Genomic DNA, 24,809 nt, shown 5'->3' with positions numbered 1-24,809 from the left:
CTATGTGGTGACAGATTCATAGCATAAGTAGTTCTCCAGGTATTTAATGCCCTTGTAAGTACACAGTAAGGTGAGCAGGGCATTTGTAAACTCCAAGATTTTCTTGGTCAGCTTATTTTGTTTAAATACACACAGCAGAACATTCCTAATGAAGGGAAAAAAGATTGCAATTTCCTTAACTCAAAAAGCCAAAAAGCTGCAAATAATAATAATAATAATAATAATAATAATAGGAAACTGCTCAAAATGAAAGTCAGTAGAATGAAGGAGAACTATTCAGAGGCTTGCAGAATAAGACTGAACACCTTAGTTACTCCAGTCACAGTGTCGAGGTAAACCCCTGTTTCCCTTCCCCTCTACGCACCCCTTGCCCACCCTGCCCCCCTCTTCAGCTCTGCCTTTTCGTGCAGCGCTGTCCCCAGATGTGGGGACATACGAGTCCTCCTCAAAGCTTTTCTGTCAGTTCAGTACTTCACTCCTGGAATAAATTCCTTCGCATCCGGGTTCAGGTTACTTTTGCTCTGAAATAAGAACCAAGAGATAATAAATCCCACGGCAAGCAGCACTTTAAAACATTTCCTCCCTGCTTCCATTATTACCAGTACCTTCCTCTCAGCCTTAAGGAGAGAAAAAAAAATAGAATTCCTTATAACTCAGGATGTTATTGCTGGCTGCTCTCAGTGGCTCCTGACGTACTAATCCCTGGCCAACGTCGTTTTCTCCTACCTGCTTTAGACTCCTGCTACCCTTCATGATGCTTTCATTAGGGGCTTGTAAATTTGACTCCAAAAATAATTTTTCCATTGAGTACCTTACCTCAATGAAAATCAGAGAATTCCATCAAACCAGAGAATTCCACGATCAATCAATCAATCAATCTATCTATCTAAAAATTTTTTCCATCTTGCTGTACTCTCTTTGGTTCTCTACTCTCGTGAATACCCAGCACCTTAGCAATGTGCAGGGCACAATCATTCAGAACATGAGTTGTGTGAGAACTAAATCACTCACAGAATTCTGTAAGTAAATATGGAAGGCAGAGAATTCATTTATCTGGTCTTCTAATTTTAAGTGGAAAATAGCCTCTTAGGAGTATGTTCCCTCTAAAATGAACAATTTCTGTAACAGCATCGTTCAAAACTGTAAATACAGATTTAAGAGGCAGTAAAAGAAAAGGATAGCAGCAAATGATAATTTGAAACCAAACCTTTTCCATGTTTTTATCTTTATTTATCCCAATTCTACTTTGAAAAGCCCACTGGGGAAAATGAACGTTGATGATGCTACAACGTTAACGTTTTCTCAGTGCTTTATGAAGTGAAATGCATTTTCACTGCACCCATTTATCAATGCCATGTCAAGAGTGAAGAAATAGCGGCTTGGAGAGCTCCAGAGACTTTCCCAAGGTTGTAGGGCCAGAAAGAAAGTCTGTGACTCCAAATCCTGTATTCTTTTCACTATGTCACATGTGGAACCACATTTGGCTCTTACCAAAATATCTTCAGAATCATGACCGTCACTGACAGACAGTCCATTTAACTGTTGTTGCAACTGCCCCACAGCCTGAGGCAGGTCTCGTGAGGGAATAAACCAGTCTTGGTCTTCTTCGTCCAGCATCTCCTGGAAGCAGCGGTCCAAAAAGTCTTGCTCCTGCAGCTCCTCCTCCACCTAGCAAGTAAAGGTGAGGCGCTCAGACTTAGGGCCCCATTAGGACTCATCCTTCTCAGTTTTTGCTCCACCTCTTTCTTTTAGGGGTTATTACTCCGCAATTAAGAATGATCTTGTATGAGATCTACTAAGAATTAAGATGCTTCTAATGACTGGCTAAAGAAAATATAAATGTGAATTTTTTCAACTAAATTCTGTCAACAATAAGACTGAGGAAATAGTTAACTCAAAACAGCAGAAATTCCAGGTCTTCATAGATCTTCTAAGATCTCTAACATGTGACACAACTATTTTCCATTCATATGGCACTTACAAAAAATCATTTTTAAAGTTTAAAATTCATTTCCCAGTCTTGTTAAGACACAGCTCTTCTTAGATTTCCCATTTTACAACTATGAAAAAGGTACAGGAACTATATAACTAGACCACTTCTTGGATAGTGGAAATTAAATCAAAACTAACTCTCAGCTTCTGGCCCACTTTTCTGGTAATGAGGGCCCAAAGGGAGAAAAATATTTTCAGAACCTTAGAAAGATATAAAAACATTTTTTGGCATACCAATAGAAAATGATGTCATCTATGTAGTCTTCTTTCAAAATAATAATATGAATATTTAAACAACTCTGTATTTCTTAAAGATTGTCCTAAACTAAAGCAACACATATCTAGGATATTTTATAACTGTTTGTAGACATCGTTGACTCTTAGGAAACAGTATGTCCACTCTGAAGATTGTGTGATTTTTAACAGGTCTCCTATTTCGCATTTGGCCAACCCTTTTCCTACAGGCTATGTGGTGACAGATTCATAGCTTACTCATGCCACTACTGGAGAGGGTCAAGCAAAAGTAATCACCCAAACTAGCCAATACAGTTAATCTCGTGAATTCAAAGGAAAAGTCACTGGTACCAAGACTTAAAAATAGTATTTTAACATTACAATTAGCCACGCTTTTTTAAAAAACTAAAGTAGATTAGAAGGTTATGAAATATTTAAAAACCAATAACTACAAAATATTTCTAAGCCACAAGGTTTCACGTGACTGCTCAAGATCTGCCCTGATGCTTCCCAAAGCGTAACAGTGTATCCCCCTTAGTAAATATACCCTATTTACAGGCACAACCCTTAAAAATGGTTACCTGAGCACAGGGGCGTGATGGAAGCATGGTCTATGAGCTATTCACACAAATCATGACACAATGAGGCACTTGGAGTGGAAACTGATAGATGCCCCCAACCAAAACTTGTTTTCTTCTTGCCACAGCCCCAGGGTGTTCAGTTAAAACCATATTTCCCATCTCCCATGCTGGATATGGCCATGTAACTATTCATCATGTAATGTCCCCAAATGGGATATGAATACTTTCTGTCACCTGGTTAAAAGGAAACCCTTTGCCTCCACCTTTAGTTCTCTGCTTTCCCAGTGGCTAGACTTCCTGTTATCCTTCAGCTACTCAGCTGATAAATTCCCTGGGAGTGACAGAAATCCACCACGGAAGGGACTGTGTGGTCGCACTTCTACCTGGAATGGCTTACCTTGGGATGTTAATGTCACAGAGATATAAGACAATGAATTATTGCTGAATCTTTGGTGAAGCAGTCTAGCCTTCCCCCACCTAGCACACTTCTCTCTCTCAGGCTCATATCTTGCCAGTCCCCAGTTCCTATTTGGGGCATGTTAAGCCGGCCTGTCTGCACAAAGCTGCTGCTTCCCAGAAGTCTACACTGGATTACCATGGCATTAGATCCTCTTTTAATCAATGTGGTAGAAAAATATCAGTACCTTCCTCCAAAGTACTGTCCTCTGGGCTCTAACCAGCTGAAGATGCTTCTTGGTCAGCTCAGATCAGGCTTCCATGTATTTTTAAGTTATTTTAAAGCCAGCAAACTCATTTCTTTTGTAACAAGCTGAAAGTAAAATATTATAGCTGTCGAATTACATATATCATTGTCATTCTACTTTTTTTTTTTACCTGTCTGTTGAAATCCTCTTCATTCTCCATCCACATGTACTCTGCAAATGGGTTTTCCTTCTCATCATGCCCATTTAAGCCCTGTTCCTCCTTGGATTTTACATTGGGTGATGTGTTGGCCACACTGGATCCATTCATTATGATAGAATCTAAACAAGAGAAAAAGAAAGGATAAAACGTTACAAGGATCAAGAAGCGAAAACCTATATTTTCCAGATTCTTCCATAAGCTTCAGAAGTTCTAAGTCAAAGCTATTAACTAGAGGTGAACAGAAACTGTTAGTCTGTACCTGTTATAAACTAACCATATCTTGTAGTTGTCAACTATATAGATGTATACTTCTTTAAGAGTTAAAGGAAAAAAAAGTCTAAGGTTAGTAAGCCTTTCTAGAACAGTGTGTGTGTGAATGGGAGGAATCTTATCAAGGCAAATTCTGTAGGTTCTAGAAATTAATTAAGATTGCATGGCTACCTTAACATTTAAATCGGTAAAGAAAATGCGTTCTTAATGAACATTGTAACTAACTGCCCTTTATTCTGATTTTTCAAGCTTGTTTTTCTTTAGAACATATTTCAAAATATAATACATGTTCACTGTTTTAATAAGCAATAAGGAGAAAGTTAAGGTCACCAGTTGTCCAACCAACCAGAGTTAAGAATGATTAACAATGTGGTGCATATAAACTTCCTGACTTCCCCATGTGTATTCAGATACATAGACACACACATATTCCCCAAGTATCCATTCTTTCCCCCTTCCCAAGAATCCATTCTTATAGTAACATCATGATAAGCCATCATTTGCTTTTTCTTATTTCTATGTTAACATGGCCATCCTGTCTTATGGGGTGTTTCCAATGTTTCTGATTTATAAGTTGCTTTTATAATCCAAATCCAGCTCCATAATAGTTCCAAAGGACTATAGAAGGGAGGAAAACAACTCTTTACTTTTACAACTTTTATTTGCAGCATAACAACGATAGGAGCAAGTCTGTTCTAAATGTCAAGGCAACAGCGTAAGTAAGTAGGGTGTATTCCTTGGCACAGAGACTCTTAAAGGTCCTGATCCTAGCTGGGTAGCAGGTTATAAAGACTCATTTGACATTTGTTTATAACCAGCACAGTGATTTGTCCTTATCGATATGGAAATCATCCACAGAGAATCAGAGTTCAGTTTTCTAAAATATCTGCCTTTCTCCCCAAAACGATTCCTGAGTGCACATGACCATAAGAAAAGAGAGAAGGCAAAAGAAGAAAGAGAATAACCCTTCTAATTCAAGAGCAAGGAGAAGCACAGAGCAAATTGCAGGATGTACCCCTTCATGAGAAAGGGAATGGAAAATTACCATAATCTCAACATGGAGATGTTACTCAATTTAACACAAACACTTTAGAAAAGTTGAAAATACTGAGATGTGGGGCTGCCAATATCAGGAAAGTGGTTCTCTTATAGTTGGCTACACAGTGTTGATTTATATTTTATACCATTCCACCTGCATTTTCCACACAATTGACAAGTTTGGTTTCTCTAAATAGCAGCAATTCAGCAACTTAATTTGTATAGTGTTTAACAATTTATAAATTGTTTTCATATCTATGTTCTGACTTAAGGCATATAATCTGTCTTGCCTCACTTTAAAAACCATCCAGACAATGCAATACTAAGACCAAAAAAAGTACCAGATTCAGGGATTAAGCAACCTGAGTTGCTGGGTTAGTTCAAGAACAACAATGGTTTGTGGGTCTACTAGGTGACAGTGACTGATGCTTAATGTGTCGTCTCTCAACTTTAGTAGTGGGGGACTAAGTTGTAGGAATGGGGAGATTTTGCTGGAGACTGGTAACTCCTTCATAAGGCTTTTGGGGAGAACCTTCCCACTTGGGGAAGACACCAGGGAAGATACGATCATTGCCCATAACTTCCTTGACTTTCCTGATTCCAGAGTTTTATGTAACATTTTCTTTCTCTTCCCAGCTCCTCTCCAGCTTGCCATCCACCATGCTTGCCCCCTGAGAGCACAATGTTTGTCTAACCATCCTATTTTGACCTTTCACGTTCATTATTTCACTTGACCCTCACTCACACCAAGGCACATCATTATGATGCTGTAGTGCAGTGGGGACAAAAAGAATACCCCCAAAGCTTCCAGAGATGGGGAAAATGCTTGGTTACATAAGGAGGAACATAAATCAGAATGGCAGCCACGTTGTCAGCTACACTATGGAGAGGCCCATGAGACAAGGGATTGAATCCTATTAACAACCATGAGAGTGAGCTTAGAAGTTTATCTTTCCCCAATCAAGTCTTCAGATGAGACAGCTGTCCCAGCTGACAGCTTGACTGTAACTTCATGAGAGACTCTGAGATAGAGGTACCCAGCTAAGCTGCTCCCAGATTCTTGACCCACAGAAACTGTGAGATAACTGTTTGTTGTTTTAATCTGCTAAGCTTTGGAATAAGTTGTTCATAGTAATAGATAACTAATACAGGTATTCAATAAACAATGACAACTAGCTCTGCCACACAAACTACCAGTTGCCATATCTTTCCTCTCATAAGTCAAAAGGGCAAATATGCAGTTTGAAGTAGGTCACTGCTTGAGAAGTTCTTTAGAATCAGACCTCAACAGCAGACAAATGAGTTTATGTCTGGTCCGTGTCTATATTACCTTATGAAATCTAAGAACTATTTTAAACTTATTCTTCCACCTCACTTTCCCTCTTATATACATGGCAAACATGCTGAAAATGGAAAATAACAGTTGTCATTTTGGCTGAAGATGGGAAAGCATGTAGCCCTATTCATAGTCAAAGCAGAGGTGCTAAAGCTTGCCAAGCATTTGATTAGCATTTTAGTATGGTCAAAGGTGCATGTCTAAAACATCTGGCTTACATAGGGGCCTTGGTTCCCAGTCACAGGGACTTCAGAACTTTCAGGTATCTAGGATATTTCTAGAATACATGCTTCATCAGTTCAACCCACAACTTTCAGGTACAACATGCTCATAGCAAAAACTAGTTATTCTCTGAACCTAAATGAGATTTGGGACTTTTGACTGAATTACCTGGAAAAAGTCTATTGAGCAGTGGATATAAAAACTAGTCTCTACTATTCTGTTTCCTACGGTTTTGTTAAGTTCATTCAGTCTGGTTAATACCATTTTTTAAGTTAAATATTGTGGATAACCATTTTTAATTTTATTTTACTTAAAATATACTGCCCCTAGATTCATGTTTTAGCCATATCTAGATGCACCCCCTCATTAGTATCTGAGTGCCTGTTTACCCTAGGCGCTGTGCTTGACTGGGCCTTTGACAGGCCACACAGTCCTTGCTCTGGTAGTATCTACATTCTCTCAGGAGAGAGAAAAGCAAATAATTCAAAAATAATTATGATCCTTGTTATAAAAGGGGTCTATTAGAAAACAACGGGGGGATCCGATTAAGTCCAGGAGGTTAGGAAAGGTTTACCTGCGCAAGCAACACTTACACTGACACCTAAAGAATATGTTAGCTAGCAATAGAGAGAAGAGGCAAGAACTTTGAAGAACTAAAAGGAGGTAGGTATGTATATAGTTGGCAGGTCAAGGGAGAACCAGTGGGAGAATGGCCAGGAAGAAATGAGGCTGCAGAGGTAGACAGGGCCAGATCATGTAGGCCGTTAGAGGCTACATGAAAGATTTCATGCTAAAAGCAATAAAAGCCATTAAAAAAGGTTCTTAGCAGCATGACGACGATTCCATTCATATTTTGAGGTCACTCAGGCTGCTATATGGAAAATGGACTGGACAGACTGAGAGTGGATAATGGGAGACCAGTAAGGCAGCTAATGTGCTAACCAGATGAAAAAAATGACAGCTGCTTGGACTAAGATAATGGCAGTAAGAAGAGAGTAGGCAGATTCCAAAACTACTTTAGGTTGTTTGTGGTGATGAACTGGATGTGGGGAGAAAGGATGAGAAAAAAATCAAGGATAACTTTGGCACAAGCAAGCAGGTAAATGGTAATATCCTTTATTGAGCTAAGGAATTGTGGGAAGGGCAAACTTTTCTTGGGTGGTGCTTGGGAGTGGGGGTAAAAGTGTGATGAGCTCTATTTTAGACATATTAAATTTGTTATGCCTCTGAAGTATTCAAATGGAGCTATTAAGTACGTTATCTATATGTATCAGGAACTGGAGAGGTCTGGATATAGACATTTGGAGTAGTTGTTTATGTAAATGTAACAGAACCCATGGGACTAGAAGATATTGCCTAGGGAGAAAGGACAAAGTGAGATGAGAAGAGGGTCTAAAACCCAGACCCGATGTATGTGAACATTTTAAAAAGTCAAGTAGAGGAGGAAGATAATATAGAAAAAGGAGAAGAAGAAGAAGAAGCCAGAGAGTTGAGAAGGAAATCAGAAGAGTACGGCATTACAGAAATCAAGGGAAGAAAAGAACTCCAGTGTGGTGAGTTGAATGGTAGCCCTTCAAAATATATGCCTACGTTCTAATCCCTAAAGCCTGTGAAGCCTACCTTATTTGGAATAGGGATCTTTGCATATGGAACTAAATTAAGGATTTTGAGATAAGTAAATCATCCTGGATTAACCCAGTAGGCCCTATCAATCCAATGATAAGAGTCCTTATAAGAGAAAAGCAGAGGGAGATTTGAGACAGAGAGAAGAGGAGGAGGAAATGTGACCATGGAGGCAGATTAAAGTGGCCACAAGTCAAGGAATGCCTACAGCCACAACTGCTGAAGAGGCAAAGAACAGATTTTCCCTCTCCCACAGCCTCCAGAGAGAGTGCAGGCGTGTCACACCTTGATTTTTGGCTTCTGACCTCCAGAACTGCAAGAGAATAAACACGTTTTAAGCCACCAGTTTGTGGTAATTTGTTATAGCAGCCACAGGAAACTAATACACGCAGTAGATGGGTATGTTGAAGGCTGCTGAAAGGTCAAAAGGAAGGCTGAGGAGTGTCCACAGAATTTAAGACCATGGAGGTCTCTGATGAGTTTAAGAGCAGTTTCCATGAAGAGAAATGAGGATGAAAGCCGAATGGAGCAGGTATGATTTGCAGGTGACGGGAAGTATTAGTTAACTCTTTCATGGAGTCCAGCTGAGCGGTCCCTGGAAACTTTAAAGACTGAAGAATCTAGACTAAAGCACGTTTAAATGTTCATAGAAAGGGTGCAGTGGAGAAGGAGGGAGAGGCTACAGATACAAGAGAACAAAGAAATAACTGATGGTGTTGGCCATGGGACAGCAGGGATGGCAAGAGGGGATACTTATTTGCTGATATTTTTTGAATAGCTAATACATTCCCATGATTCAAATCTAAATGCCTGGAATTCTTAATTAGTAATAGTGAGTTCTACATGGTGAACATGAAGTCAAAGCTGAGGGAAAAAGAGCATTAAGAGAGAGATTAGATCCATTACAAAGCCGCATGAAACATCCTCACTCCACGGCAGGAGATTGCACTTCTGTGGTAGAAGGAATGCTCATGTCCCCCAAATATAAGTCTCACTGCCCAGACAGTTGCTGGATAAACCTACCAAACTCCAACTTTGACTTTCTTTTTGTTTCCTCTTCTATTTTTCACAGGAATGCACACACATGCACACACACACACACACACACACACACACTTTAAAGCTACATAAGCAATACAAGAAATAATTTTATAAAGCCTCTTAAACTCCTGTAGAACATATTTCATGCCATGTAATACTTTGCACTAAAATAATTTGTCTTCTTGTTTTACAAGGTAAATACACCCATCAGCTTTCTCCATCATCTGGTGGAAGATCAAGATGAAAAGGAGGCAAATTAGTAGTTCAGCTTTTAAGGAGGGTGGGGTGGAGAGGACAGGTAGGATATATATACAGAGGTTTTAAAAGTTCCAGGTCAGTCTCTAATTATAACGACCTTGTCCCTTCTATTTCCATTTCATTTTTTTTTTTCCTCAGAGAAGCTGCATGTACGTTAACAGAAAACAAGGAAGTAATTACCCTGCTAAGCTCTCCTATACTGACCTCAACACATAAATGCTCCATTAGTAATCTTTCATTTAATGCAAGAAAAGGGTTTGCAGATAGAATGTCAATGTCCTTGTTAGCACACAGAAAACTGAACTTACATGTAATGAGAAGTTGACAAGCTTTCAAAAGCTTATTAGCTGACAAGTCAAGAGGAAAATAATTTGGATGCACTAGTAGTAAAATACATTAAAAACAAAAGTAAATTACAAATAGAAGCATTTTCAAGGCTGCCAGATTAGAAAGACAATATAAATAAAATACAATCTCTTTTCTGCTATTTAAAATGTGTCCTATACTGACCTATAGATTTGTCCTACTGATGAAACGGACTCTGAAAATCTGGAGACAGACATTCTGGGAAGAATGACAACACTGAACTTAATTACTGCAATAGTCTAGTCCCTAGACCACAGCCAAGAACACAAAATAGAAGCATATAGGATTAAGAATGCATTCGGCCAGTGTCAAGAAGGCATATTTCTATTTAGTGGTTCTCAATCTCTAGAGTACATCAGAATTACCTGGAAGCTTTCCACATCATTTCAGATATTCTGATTTGTTAAACCAAAGCCAAGGCCCCACATTTGTATTTTTGCTTATTAACTGCTATAAGTGATTCTGATTATAGAAAGACTAAGGAATAAGGACAATTCCTCCAATACAGGGGCATATTCTATATGGAACAGTCCAAATCTCAATTACTCTAATTCCTATATAAGCAGTTCCCTTAACTGGTATTCTATAAAACACAGTCTTATGAATGCTCTTGGGCGGGGAATCCATGTCCAAGTAAATTAATTGATCTGAGAAATCCTGTTTAACTTTAACTACTCAAGCATATCCCTAATTAATTGCCTTTATTATTTATTATCTATTTGCTGTATTTTTAATCTAACACCTATAAGAACCCACAAACTTTTAGAAACCATGCCACAAGGATATTCTGTGATATTACTACTAACCTATTAGAAATGTATAGAACAGACAAAAAATGCACTCCACAGAGCATTTAAAGGCACTTCCAAAGGTAGAATCACCAGACTTGCCTTCAGTCAGTGGCAAGTCCTCTGTATCCAGACCTGCCCTCAAGTTCCCCTTCCACAGGTAAAGCCTATTAATTGTTCTCCAAGGATAACAGTGAATGGTCGTCATCACAGGGACCTTGACTTCTTCATGTCTAATTCCAAAAAGATATTACATGCTATTAACAAGGTAAATACTAGGAACTGAAATCTCTAACAAATAACATTAATCAAAACATTCCAATGGGCAATTTATTACATATGGAATATGTTTTGTTATTGTTTTCTCAATACCAAAACAAAGGCCTCTAAACGTTTTTAGGCTGAACTGATAATAGTTTAACTTATTTTTTAAACACACAATATCAGAAATGCCACTACAGAATCCTGAATACAATCTCTGCCTAAGATTTCCCCCACCTCCACCCCAATTTCACATATCATTATACATATATTCGAATGTGTATGTATGCATATATATAATTTGGGCAATAGTTAATTTATATACTTGGAAGTTTCTTGAGAGCAAGAATCAAGTCATTTACAGCTTCTAGCATGCCTCTTTACACCCACCGGGTCCTTAATAAATAATTTGTTGACTGCCATTTCTAGAATGCTATATTCTAAATCATTCCCTAGGAAGGAAGCCATGCCTTTAGGGGCTAGTATCTGCAGCTGAGCACTCTTCATTGAGTAGTAACAGTTAATTCTCCACAGCCAGTAACATATCACTGAGGAATCTGTTTTTGACAGGTTAAATTACTCGAGCGGAGGGGGGGTGGGGGAAACTCCTACTTCTATTCTAGGAAAAACTTTTATATGTTCTTGTTTACTATTTTAGCATTTAATAACACCAAGTTACTATAACACACTCCTCATGAGCTGCAGGCTAGGCATAAAAGCGAGCCACGGAAGAGTTATCTAAACTGGAAGAAATCCGTACCATAGATCCCAAGGAAAATCACCAAAAGGGAACACATGTACCTTTTATTTGATATCTTTCTGGCAAAAAGAATTGTTTGCCACAGCAAACTAGGGAGAAGGCCGCCGAGCATTCTAAATACATATGTAACGAGGCAGAGAAAACAGTATTCACAAATCTTTTCAGGAAGAGTACCATTTTGGGTGGGAGAAACTCCTTGAAAATTAATTTGGGATAGAAGGAGAGTCCTTGAGGAGCTAAGGTAAGAAAAGAACTATTCCTTGGGAGAAAGGGGAACATTTCTCCAGCTAATGGGGGCACAGTGCTGAAACAGAGTGAAGAAAAAAAATGAGTTAAAAGCCATATATTTCAGATAGTGAAAGGCCTCACATTGCATAATGTGGCTTCTACCTTAAGAACTTCAATTTTCAGTAAAACTACCAGGGCATTATAAAGCTTAGGAGCCTATGGATTTTTTTTGGTGTGGAAACTACTCAAGAAGCAGGCTTTGCTGTCTAAATTGCAAGGGTGGAATTGAACTGGGAAAGTAGGGAAGCAAATTTACCCATTGAATTGGGAAAGTATCTGAAGCAAATTTACCCAGACCTCTAACGGAAAGAGAGAGTACCATAGGACAACCAAGTTATAAAGAGCAAACAAGTAATCTATTCAAATACAAAGGGAAAAGATGAAAATAAAATAACAGCACTTCCAAGTACTTCACAATATTCTCTTTTAATCTTCACAACAACCCTAGGAGCTAGGTGCTAGCATTATCCCAGTTTTTCAGATTAAACACTTTGCCCAAGGTACAATCCTAGTAAATGCCAGAACTAAAGCTTAAGTTTAGGTCCTTCTGTCCCCAAAGTCCATGCTCTTAGCCACTACCCTATACTCTTACACTTCCCACTTTAGTTCCTGAATGGCTATGCTATAAAACTCTGATTTTTCTCAAATATTGCTAATGGGAGTGAGAAAACCAGGCTAAAGAAAAATGCTATTCAACAAGAGTAAGTCTTTCGAAAGAAAATACAAACAAGGTTACACCACATGCTAGTGTGTCTGAATTAAAATAAAAATATATTTTCTACCATAAACATTCAAACTTTTAGAAAGCTTTCTAAAATACAATATAGATTAGGGGGCCTCTCCCCCGGACACTGTGAGTCATGATCTCCTAGGATGGAGCCTGTGGTCTGCATTTTTAACAACCCTCTGGAGTAATTTTAGTCTCTGTGCCTCTGACTAGAGGGTGCTAGTCCCATGTGAATTTTCGCCAGCCTGTGGTGAAATAAGAAAAATTGGGATCACATAGAGTTTTTCATAAAATTAAATTTATTCAATTTAAAGAATTGTCTTTTGCATTGAATTAAGGCCTTCCTGTGTTTTTTGGCATTAAAATACCATTTTATAAAATGACACTAATAAGGACATTTTTACTGTCCTTACTTAGTTAAAAAAAAAAAAAAAATGTAATCCTATGTTGTCCTCAAAATGTTTCTGAAAATTTACCGGTCTGTGAAATTCTAAAGATTGAGTATCTCTAATTTAATCAATATTGGAAATTGTTTTTGATGTATAGCCAAGCTTCAGAAGCACTGTTCTGTCCTGTAGGATCTAGTCCTACTCTTCTTTTCCTCACCCAAAATCTTCTCTAAAGGGAAAAGAAAGCAAAACAGGTATATGTCCAAGTAGGGAGTCTCCCCAACTCCCTGTTTGCAATACCATTTATTCCAAGGCTGGACTAGCTGATCAACTTGAAAACTGAGGCTGTTAGTAGTAGAACAAGAGAAATTAGGCAGACAAACGAGAAAAACTTGTTGAAGCAAAACTCCTCTGTGAAAAGGTGTGGCTTCCAGAGTTTGCTTTCTCTTCAACTCAAAGATTCTATATAATGCCTAAGTTCACAACATGTACTTTTGTCCTTAACTAAAATAAAATTTTTAAAAAAGTGTATATATATTATATATGTATATGTGTACATGTATACATGTGTGTATTTCTTCATAGCTGTCTCCTTTTGGCCTTCATTTTTCATCTGCAGAGGGATTGTAAGAATTACTAATATTACCTCAAACAACGCAATGAGAAATCACTAAAACAATTAAAAATCCATAGCACTTTTGATGTTTATTCTCCAACATTCCAATAATATAATTCTGTGATTTCTTTTTTTTGAAAAAAGTTTCTCATTCTCTTAAGTTACTGTTAAAAAAATCTTAAGAATAAGCATAGCTAATATCTTTTAAAAACACACAAAGCTTTCAATTAATAAGGATTCAAAGTTCTTGGCCAGTTAAAAAAAAAAATAACCCTAAGGCAAGGTTAAATGGTGAGGGGAGAGATAAAAGAGACATATAAATAACCCCTATTTTCATGGAATTAATCTCTAAATCCTATTCAACCAGAGTCCCCTGGTTTCTAAGCCTTGATATTTAGCTGGGACTTACAATCATGAAAGGAGAATTGTGTCACTGCGTATTGCTAGTTACCTGAACTCAATACTGTGCTGGCAGCAGAAGGTTGAATCTTTCATGATTTACTCCATAACCTGTGCACTTATACTCCCAGACCAAATCCAGCTTTCTTCTAGAACCAGATTTCTAGTATTTACAGTTAGTATACAGCGGTGGTTCTCAAAATATAGTCCCTGGCCCAGCAGCAGCAGTATCACCTGGGATGGAAACGTAGAAATGCAAATTCTCAGGCCCCATCCCAGACCTGTTAAATCAGAAATTCTGGGTGGGGCCCAGCAATCTGTGTTGTAATAAGCCCTCCGGGAGATTCTGTAGTACGCTCGAGTATACACTGGTATACAGCAAAAAGAAAAATGTGCTTCCTTCTGTAGGGTCAAAGCCAGGGGTAGGTACTACATATTCTATCTTGATATAAAATAAAGACATCCAATTAAAAGACATAATCACCCCACAACCCCCACTCTATGAGTTAAATAAGAAAACAAGCTGCAATGAGATTTGTCTGAAATGTATGATTTATAGCCTGATTTCATACAATACTATTTACATCTAAAGTTCTCTAAAAGGATCTTCATAATGTGAGCCTCAGAAACTTTAGGAATTCTATAATAAAACATCAACTAGGTCTGAATGTATCAAACTTACTGGAGAAGAAAAGTGGAATTATGTACTCCATCTTAGAATTACATTTAACAGGGAGTTAAAGTTTAAGATATTTTTCACCTTTACACTTCCAAATTAACAAAATTAAACCAGAATACCCTATTCTTCAAAAGCTTCTAAAAGGGAATGTTCACTGCATAGCCTCTTGCTCTCAGTGAGAATAAAGCAGGCATTTTATATATCTGGGAGGTTGCAGAACTAAATAGTTATATCTGTTCAGTATTAAAACAAAGGCCCTTTTTAACCCTCAGATGATGAGTGTAATACCTCTGTACTAGCCTAGGTAATAAAAAGACCAAACAAAAGTCAGCTCTCACTAAATAACACTGCTCTGCTCCTCTTTACACTAAAATCACTATGTTAAACCTCACTTCCCCTGAGGTTACGTTGGGCAAGACCACTCTATAGTCCACACAGCACCTACTTTAAAAACACAGGTAATTCCTATGCAACTGTTTCAGAGCACAAAGAAATGAAGAGCGTCTAATGATTAGTATACAGGTAGCTCAACACATTAAAAAGAACAAAAATATCACAAAAGAAAACCACAGACCTATTTTCATGCTACAAACAGAAAAGTTCAAAGAAAATATAAGCAAATAAAATCAAGCAATTTATTTAAAAACAAAAACACTTTAACCAAATAGGGTTCAGCCAGGAAATGCAATATGGTCTAAAATTAGGAAATATAAAGATGTGTTTTTTATTATATTAGGTAAAGGGGAACTACATGAGCATCTCAATATTTGCAAAAAATGTATTTAATAAAATTTAATATCCATTTTAAACAAATTATGTTTAAAAAGAATAAATTTTTTAAAAAGAATAAAATCATGATTCTTTAATATAATCAATATACTCACATAAGCATCTCTCTGCCCCAAACCTTTAGTGCCCTCCCATTAATAGGAAAAAATCAGGAATATGCACTACCACAACCACTATGTAACTTTGAATGCTTCCATCCAATGCAATCTGTCAGGAACACAAGAAGTATAACTATTAGAAGAGGCAAGATTATCGTTTGCCAATATGACTTTTACTTTTAGCAAGACTAAGAATCTACTGAAAACTATTAAAAACAGTAAGAGAACTTAATAATAAGTCTGGTTCCAAACCAACATACAAAATAGCTTTCAAATAAACCAATGACAATCAGAAAAAAAAAAAAATCTAAAATCTAAAATTCTTCAGAATAAACCTAATAAATGGATAGAACATAAAACAATTTCCTGAAAGACATTTAAAATGACTTGAATAAATGAATGGGCATATTGTAAAATATTAACTCTTTGTAAATTAATCTACAGTTGTTAAATTCTGATATAACCTCCAAAGAGAATTTTTCTAAAACTTGACAAATTGATTCTAATTTTCGGTTAGCTAATAATTGCATAAGAATAGTCAACAGAATTTTTTCAAAAAATAAGGAGAAATTAAAAATTAATTAAAACGGTGTAGACTAAGCATAGCAATAAATATATCAATGGAACAGAAAGCCCAGAAATAGGAATCTGGTTTCTGTTATAAGCTAAATTGCAAATAGTGGATAAAGAATAATCACTGAGACAACTAGTCGGCCATTCAAAACTGAGAGTGGAAGGCAAATAAAAAATGAACTGCCTACCTTCACACAAAAATAAATTACATACAGATTAAGGTTAAAAATGTAAAAAAAATACATTTAAATAAATATTTTTAACCTTGGGATGGGCAAAAATCTTTTTTAACAAGCAACCAAAGTGAAAAGTCACAAAATTAAAAAAAATGGATAGATGTGAGTACAGTACAGAAAAAAAAAAATGCTTTCATTCAGCAAGACACCAAAAATAAAGTTAAATGGCAAATTACTTTCTAGAGGAATGTATTTGCAATCTCAGTGACAACTAAGTTTTATATCCTTAGCCTAAAAGGAAATCTTAAAAATGCCTTTAAAAAAACAAATTCTTCAATATAAAATAGGCAATGAAGAAACAGGCAATTCTCACAAGAAGAAAAATGGCCAATAAGCATATAAAAAAGATTCAAAGGCACTAGAAATCAAAGAAATCTAGTACTATATATCAGGCACTGAACTAAGTACCGAGGATATAAGGATGAAGAGATCTTGCTTCTTGGAGCTCATAGCCTAGGAAAGAAGACAGCTACATAAACAAATAACCACACTACAGTAATATTAAATGCAACACCAAAAGAAGATTTACGGAATATTATGAAGTGTCAATTACTTTGTTAGGTGCTTTATTAAGCATCATCTATGATCATGTTAGACAGGTATTTGAATTGGACAGAAGTCCAGGAAATTCTAAGGACTGCATTAGTCTCAGTTGTCTTCTGAAGAAACTGTCTCCAAGGAATTCTTTTTTGTAAATACTGTAGCCTTCAGAACAGATAATACATGAAAGCAGTCCTACTTCTTTGGCCACAAAAGACTGGACCAGGTCTCAGAATCCTAACTAACGGATTGAACTTGACTAGATTGAGCATGGTTTGGCTCAAAATTCTACCTAATAGGAGTCCTATTGGTGACAAACCAATCCATTCAGATACTTTTATCTTGAGAAATACAAATGTTGGGTAAACAAAGGAAAAGAAGGTAGGTCTCCAGAACTCAAATCCTATTTTAAACATTGCTAAGTTATTGTTCTATAAAGTTTTGAAAGCACTAGGGCCAAGGGACAATATGGCTGCTGAAATGATTTCCCATTCAAGTTTACATTAAACCCTCATCTTCAAGGGTAATATATGTGTGCCTCTTCCTTGCAACCCACAAGGGCTTAATTACCATATCACCGCTTTTGAAATTTGGAAACAGGCTTAAAAGTTCAACAGCTTGACCAAAGTTACTAAGTTGGTAGGTGGCAAACCCAGAAATCAAAGATCAGTTCAGCCTGATTTTTCTAGAACACTTCCAGTTACATGAGTAAATGGCCTTAAAATAAACTAATGGCAAGTGGAGGTTGACACAGGTCAGTGGAAAGAGACTCAAAAGGAAGTGTTTAGGCACAGAGCGTAACAGAAATGTTCTAGAAGTCAGTATGCTAGGGGATGTGAAGTGAGAGGGCGCACACTAGGTTTCATTTTGGTCAAATTAATTTATAATTCCAACCTGGACCTCTCCTCTGAGCTCCATCCAGACTGTTAGCTGTCTGTCCCTCTTACCTGAATACATCTATAAGGGCAAGAATTTAACCTCTAGTTTGTTCACCACAGTCTAAAACAGAACCTGATTCATAGTAAGTGTTTAATAAAAAATTGTTGAATAAATGAATAAGTGAACGAACTGTCAAAGAAACTAAGGAATCTACAGTGGACTAGGGGAAGGGTTACCATGAAATAGACTCCATGAGTCATTTACAAGTATGGTTGATCCACATTATTTGTGGATTCTGTATTTGAGAATTCGCCTACTCACTAAAATTTATTCATATTCCTAAAATCAATACTTGTAACATTTCTGCAGTATTTCAGAGACATGCACAGAATGGCAAAAATTTTGAGTCACTCCTCACATTCCTAGCTGAGGTGGACAAGGCAGGGCTCTGCCTTCTTTCAGCTCTCACACAAAGATAACTGAAGGACACAGACGGTAGGGGGCAGTGCAGTGTAGCATAAGACACTCTGCCTCTGGGGCCAGTAGGACAGGGTTTGAATCCTAACTCTGGCACCTTTTAAGGGGTGGCCTCAGGCAAATCATTTAACACTTCTGAACCTCATTTTCTCTTCTGTATAAAAATGAAAATAGGATCTACCAGGATGAGTCGTATTTAGGATTTAAGATTATAATCTGAGACATGTATATATGTATATATATATATATTTTTGTAGGAGCAGTGGTTCAGATTTGCTAATTAGTGATCTAGGTGACTATAGACCATAACTACTGTGAATAATCAGAATCAACTGTAATTATTTAAAATGAAATAACAGAAAGATATAGATAACAATTATTTGGATGGAGTAAAGTATAGTGGCAAGCTTCAAGATATTGAATTAGGACTCTACCAGGTACATATGACGTGGGGAAAAAAAAGACCTTCAAGAAGAGAAAACAGCACCTACAGAGAGGGGCCCAGGTGTGTGAAATAAACAGGAAGGTTCAAGAAATGGCACACGGAAAGTCTAGAGCAGCATGATATCAGGCCACTGTGCTTCTCTGGGTCCTGTAATCATCCTGTACTGCAGAACCTCTCCCTTTGCATTTAATTCTTGGTTTATAGGTCTCCCTTCCATTGAACTGTGAACTCCTTAAAGGCAAGTTCTCTAGGAAGAAATTATAACTATAGTCCTTTAAATTTGCAAACAAGTAATTATAAGTATAAATCCACCTGAAAAGACTATACAAAAATAACTGGTTTCCAACTGCAGCCTTTAATAAATCATGATAGTGATCAACTTATGGATTTGCAATTTGTCCACGGCTTTTCTTTGATGACTGCTAATAATTTTGTCATAAATACTTTTTATTGTTCTAAACACCTAGGCATTTGTTGGAATAGCTTTAAGATCTTTCTCTTTTTATTATGATTTATTAACAGGGCTCAAACATATGGTCCATTAGACAATGCTGACTCCTCATAATAAATTCACTCCAGTAGACTTACTTCTTTATACACAAGATATGGTCTTACCATAGCAAAATACAAAGAAGAATGCTGATATGCAGTCACAAATAGGATAGGGAAAACAGTAAGAATTTTTCACAAAAGCTTACAAAATTCTGGCTAAAACACAGTGGACATGATATTAAACTTACTGCTTACAATTTGCCACTGAGAATAGGAAAAACAATTCCAATTTATGTAAAGTCATCAAACTAAACATTGTTTGAATCTACAAGGTTTTGTACACGTGTATTTTCTCCTGCGTCCTCTCTCTTCTCTCTCCCCCTCCTCTCCCTCACGCACAGCCTGAGGGCCATCAGGCTTGTCCCAATACTTCAATTTCCTCTGTCCCCCAAAACAAAACCCTCACTGCCCAATACCTAGGTTAACATTTTCAAAACTTGAAAGTCTCAATCAAAACTAAGTGTGGTGAGTTACTTTTTCTTCATAAAATTCCTGGCATAATTTTATTTAGGCACAACAAAGTTTGCACTATTATCTAGAAACATATGGCTAGAACCAACACTACTGAAACCTGAACTGTTATATTATGAAGGTGAATACAAATTCTCTGTGAAAGGGGTATAGAGAATATTATTTTAAAAGATTCAGTGCTATATTATCCATAGGCTGCATGTCATCAAATTACATTGTGTTGTACAGCTAAAAGCATGTCTTATAATTTGACAAACTAGAGTGCTCAGGCCCTTACACTGCAAACACCTGCCACTCCAGTTAAGCTGTTTAAAATATAATCCAATTCTATCTACTTAAAAATAATACATTTTTTTAATTTTTTGCCGCCAGTAAATTCTTCGCACCTGCATTTTCAGAAATTATCACCAAAACAACTGTACTGGGACAAAGATTCTATAGAGGGTATAATGATCAAATGCCCTTTTAAGCGACGAGAATGGTTTGTCATTAACAAAACCAGTTAAAGTTCTCAACCTTGTAAAGCTCCCTGTACAGTGTATTCTGCCTCTCTTCTGTTCACCTTCCAGATGCCTGGAAGGGACAAGTGGAAAGTGTTAATTTCCATGAGAGATGAGTATGAAATTTAGAGGGTGGGAGGAGGATAAAAGACTCACTCGCGGAAGAGAAGGCAAAAGAGAAGTGGCCAAGGTCCCTAACTCAAATTAGGTATCAAGAAAGAAGGCCGGAGTAAAGGGGGAGATGGAAAGAATAGAAGAAACGCAAATAACGCAAGGGGGCTCGCGATTGGGGGAGGGGCAAAAATGCGCGACTCCTCCCCCTTCCCGCTTGGGTAAGGGGGACCGGAGATGCAGCACCGGTCAATTTGCCTAGCAGTGTTGCAACGGGGTTGTAAGGGGACTCGAGAGACAGAGACTTCAGTCGGAGTGTTATAAGAGGGCTCAGGGTAGTTGGGGGGTGCAGGAGGGAAACAGCGCGCTTTTGCTGGTCTAAGATCCCCGAAGCTCCCAAGGGGCAGAGGGGCAACCCAGCTGACGCGACGTGGGACCTGCCGGCTTAACCTCCCAACAGGAGCTTGGGCAGTCGCGCGCCGCCCCTCACAGCTTCGAAGGCGGCGGAAAGGGAGGCGCAGGGCGCCCCCAGAGCAGGGAGAGCGGCGCTTCCCGTGGGTCCCCTCCCTGGCAGCCCAGGCGCCCGAGCCCACCTGGGCTGACCAGAAGCCCCTCCTCCAGACCGTACTCTGCCGCTCTTCCGAGAGCCTCAGTCGTTGCCGCAGAGGTCGCCGTCGTCGGAACACTCTCGGCCTCTAGTACCAAAGCGTGAGCCTCAGCACCGAAAAGCGCTGGTACCACTCGCCAGGTTACCTCTTACTGCACAGTGGCTCCTCACCCCGCCCCCGAACCTAAGCCATTGGTTGCTGGGCACCGCCCTATTTGTCTATTGGGCCGAAGAAGATGCCGCTCAGTCACCTAGAAGGGAACGTGTGGTGTTTATTGGTCTAAATGTGAAGTAGTTCCCGCCCACCCCCTCAGGAGTTCCAGCTTCTGATTGGTATTAACATCTGTCTTTTCGCTCCCTTCGTTCTTTTCCTCCAGGTGGAGCGCCTACTTGCAGGAGACACCGGCTCTGATTGGCTGAAAGAACGCTATGCTGGTCCTGGATAGGCATTGGGCCAAAGCATTGGGCGTACTGCCCCCGGGTGAAGGAGGAGCCCAAGGCGCTGCACCTCTGCGTTTGTTTACAAAGACTCTTGCTCCCGCTTTCTTCCATTGGCTGAGCCAGCAGCCCCTCCCACGGGATGCGCCACTCATTCTAACAAGGAGGGGCGTGGGGGGGAAGGCGGGCCTTAGTGGGATTTCCCCCCAGCTGTCAATTACCAAGGGAGGAACTTTCAGCAACGCAGGATAAGAGTTGTCTCTGGCGGACAACTGGGAAGTTTGAGAAGTTGGGCTCCTTGGAGGGACTGGAAGGAAACAGAGGGCCTCGTACACATTTCTAGAAGCGAACCTAACCTCTCGACTGCTTTTAAAAACATAAAACTTTATTTTCCTCTTGGATTTAGGGTGTCCAATCTTTGATTGCTAAGGACTTTGAATTTTATACTTCAGGAAGTGGGAATTTCTTTATGGAAGTCTTACTTTAAACATCTTTGTCTCTCCGCACTCCTCATGCTAACTACATACGTAACACAAAGTAGAGCCTAGTAAGTGATTGCACAGTGAGTGGATAAATGATAAAAATGAAAACGACAGTTAAATAATGTCAGATGAAATAAATAAATGTTAAATACATACTTCATATAAATAATATACAGCAAATACATGAATAAATTAATTCATTCAACAAATTATTGAGCACCTACTCTGGGTATATGCTATGAATAAGACAATAAAGCTGCACCCATGATGCTTATTCTCTAGTGAAGGAGATGACAATAAACAAGTAACTAATAAACAATAAAATGTCATGTTGCTGTTAAGTATTATGAAGAAAAATAAATCAACCTTAAAGAATGGTTGAGGGAGTGGCTATTTGGGGTAGAATGGTTAGTTTAAGAGCTGTCTGAGGAAGGAGCATTTAACAGAGATGAAAATGTGAATAATGGAAGGAGGCTGGTAAGCAGGGCCATTACATTGCACAACACCAGGATCACTAGTCACATAGTTTCATGTATTTCCAACTTGTGTCATTAGATATAGATCCCTTTGAGGATTGCCTGCATAGATCCCTTTGAGAATTGCCTGCTTTTGTTTTAAGCTTTATCTGATTAAGTAATTTAAATGGATCCTAGAAGAAACACTTAATCTCTTTTAGAAAAAAAAAATCTGTCTCCAATATAACTTTCCCATATACTCTACTGCTTCTTTTCTTAAGATGGCCTTCAGTTGTATGGTGAGAGAAGAGTTTACATGATTTCATAGCTTTGAAAATCAGGATCTTTAAGTCCATATTCATGTCATTGCATAACCAGAAATACTCTTCGAAGATAAGATTTATACCAGGATAGAAATGGGACGTGGGGAAGAGTTGATTGGCTCTTGTTGTTTTCTTCTCAACCACTGACACTGTCTCTTATAACTTCATTACTGGATATCACCAATGATAAAAAGTAAATCTTAAAAGCAGAGAAAAAAGGTCCATTACATGTAGAGGGAGAAAAAGTTAATAATTACAGAAGACTTCTTATTGGAAACTGGAAGTCAAAAGACAAGGCAGGAGGTAGCCATGTGTATGTTTTGTGGTGGTAGGCAGAATAGAAGTCTAAAGGAACAGATAGGAGACAACCAGTCATGAAGTTATAGGGAATGGTGTCAATTGGAGAGAGAGAGACAAGAGAAGTCCACCAACCCTTCCACGCATCCCAGCGCTGCCATGGTGATTAATGATCATTCTTGAAGAGTATCTCTTTTCTTTTTATTGTGGCCAAATACGCATAATATATATTTTACTACTTTTATCATTTTTAAGTATACAGTTCATTACAGTTTATATGTACATTCACACTGTTGTGCAACCATCACCACTGTCCATCTCCAGAACATCTTTATCATCTCAAACTGAAATTCCGTACTCATTAAACAATAACTCCCCATCCTCCCTTCCTCCATCACCTGAAAATCGCCATTCTACTTTCGTCTCTATGAATTTCACTATTATAGGTACCTCATATAACCAAAATCATACCATATTTGTCCCTTTGTGTCTGGTTTATTTCACTACGTATAATGTCTTCAAGGTTCATCTGTGTTGTAGCATGTACAGAATTTCATTTTTTAAAAGCTGAATAGTATTCCATTGTATGTATATAACACCTTTTGTTTAACCATTCATCTACCAATAAAATTTGACTATTGAATAATGCTGCTATGAACATTGGTGTAAAATATCTGTTCAAGTCCCTGCTTTCAGTTCTTTTGGATATATACCCAGAAGCAGAATTGCTGGATCATGTAGTAATTCCATTTTTAATTTTTTGAGGAGCTGCCATACGGTTTCCTACAGCAGCTGCACATTTTACATTCCTACCAATAGCACACAAGAGTTCTAATTTCTCCACATCTTCACCAACACTTGTTATTTTCTGGTTTTTTTTGTTTGTTTGTTTGTTTTTTAACAATAGCTCTTCTAATGAGTGTGAAGTGGTATCTCATTGCAGTTTTGGTTTGCACAGTCCTAATTAGTGATGTTGAGCATTTTTTCAAGTGCTTATTGGACATTTGTATATCTTTTTTGGAGAAATATTTATAAGAGTCCTTTGCACATTTTGTAATTTGGTTTGTTTTTTTCCATTTTTGAGTTTTAGGAATTCTGTATATATTCTGAATATTAATCCCTAATCATATACATAATTAGCAAATATTTCTTCCATTTTTGTTGCTCAAAGAGTATTTCTGATTAAAAAACAGGGTTCCACTATTAATTTAAAAAAGGAGAATGGATGTAAAGGCCACAGAAGAGCTGGAAGATGAAGTTAAGGAAATATCTTATAAAGCAAAATAAAAAGAAAATTTGATGGAAGAGACGAAATATAAGAAATGTTCTAGAAGTAGAGAATAGAGAGAAAGATATAAATATTAACACTGGATATGGATTTAACAAAATTTGGGATATAACCACACTGGGAAAATTTGGGATATAACCACACTGGGAAGATAGAAGAAAAATATGCAGTGAGTAGCATAAGAAAGTCAATTCTTCATATTGCACAGCGGAACTAAATAGTCTAATACTAAAAAAAAAAAAAAAATCCAAGAATAAATATGTAACCAATTTATTAATATATGAGGAAATATATGTATTTATATATGAAATAGGTTAAAAAGTTGAAAATTGTTTCTTCAAGGGCAGAGAAGATAATGGGTGATTTTTGTTAAAAGCCTGGTTATAAAAAAAGCCTGGGAAAACCAACTGATATTGTAAAACATGTTACTTTGATTAAAGACATTTAATTAGAAAACCTTAAGCTGTGCATAGGAGACCATGTTTATGGAGTTTCTATTTGCAGTGTCCTCTCTGC

At 37.8% G+C, this 24,809-nt stretch overlaps 1 protein-coding gene across 2 annotated transcripts; it reads right to left on the bottom strand.

The window, feature by feature from the left end:
• Nucleotides 1–28: 28 nt before the first annotated feature.
• LOC105295750 (polyadenylate-binding protein-interacting protein 2B) lies at nucleotides 29–21,186 on the bottom strand. 2 transcript variants are annotated; one of them, XM_011365549.2, is made up of 4 exons: nucleotides 20,997–21,186; nucleotides 3,642–3,790; nucleotides 1,492–1,668; nucleotides 29–521 (listed from the first exon to the last, which is right to left on the bottom strand). In XM_011365549.2, the coding sequence occupies exons 2-4, from the start codon at nucleotides 3,777–3,779 to the stop codon at nucleotides 465–467; spliced, it is 372 nt and encodes a 123-aa protein (XP_011363851.1). In that variant the 5' UTR covers nucleotides 3,780–3,790; nucleotides 20,997–21,186; the 3' UTR covers nucleotides 29–464. The 2 variants fall into 2 exon arrangements, with proteins under 2 accessions (XP_011363851.1, XP_011363853.1); XM_011365551.2 differs by having other exon boundaries at nucleotides 21,032–21,186.
• Nucleotides 21,187–24,809: the final 3,623 nt, after the last annotated feature.

This window comes from Pteropus vampyrus, unplaced genomic scaffold (genome assembly GCF_000151845.1).
Source record: "Pteropus vampyrus isolate Shadow unplaced genomic scaffold, Pvam_2.0 Scaffold113, whole genome shotgun sequence".
NCBI lineage: Eukaryota > Metazoa > Chordata > Mammalia > Chiroptera > Pteropodidae > Pteropus > Pteropus vampyrus.
This window is presented reverse-complemented; position numbering and strand designations above follow the sequence as displayed.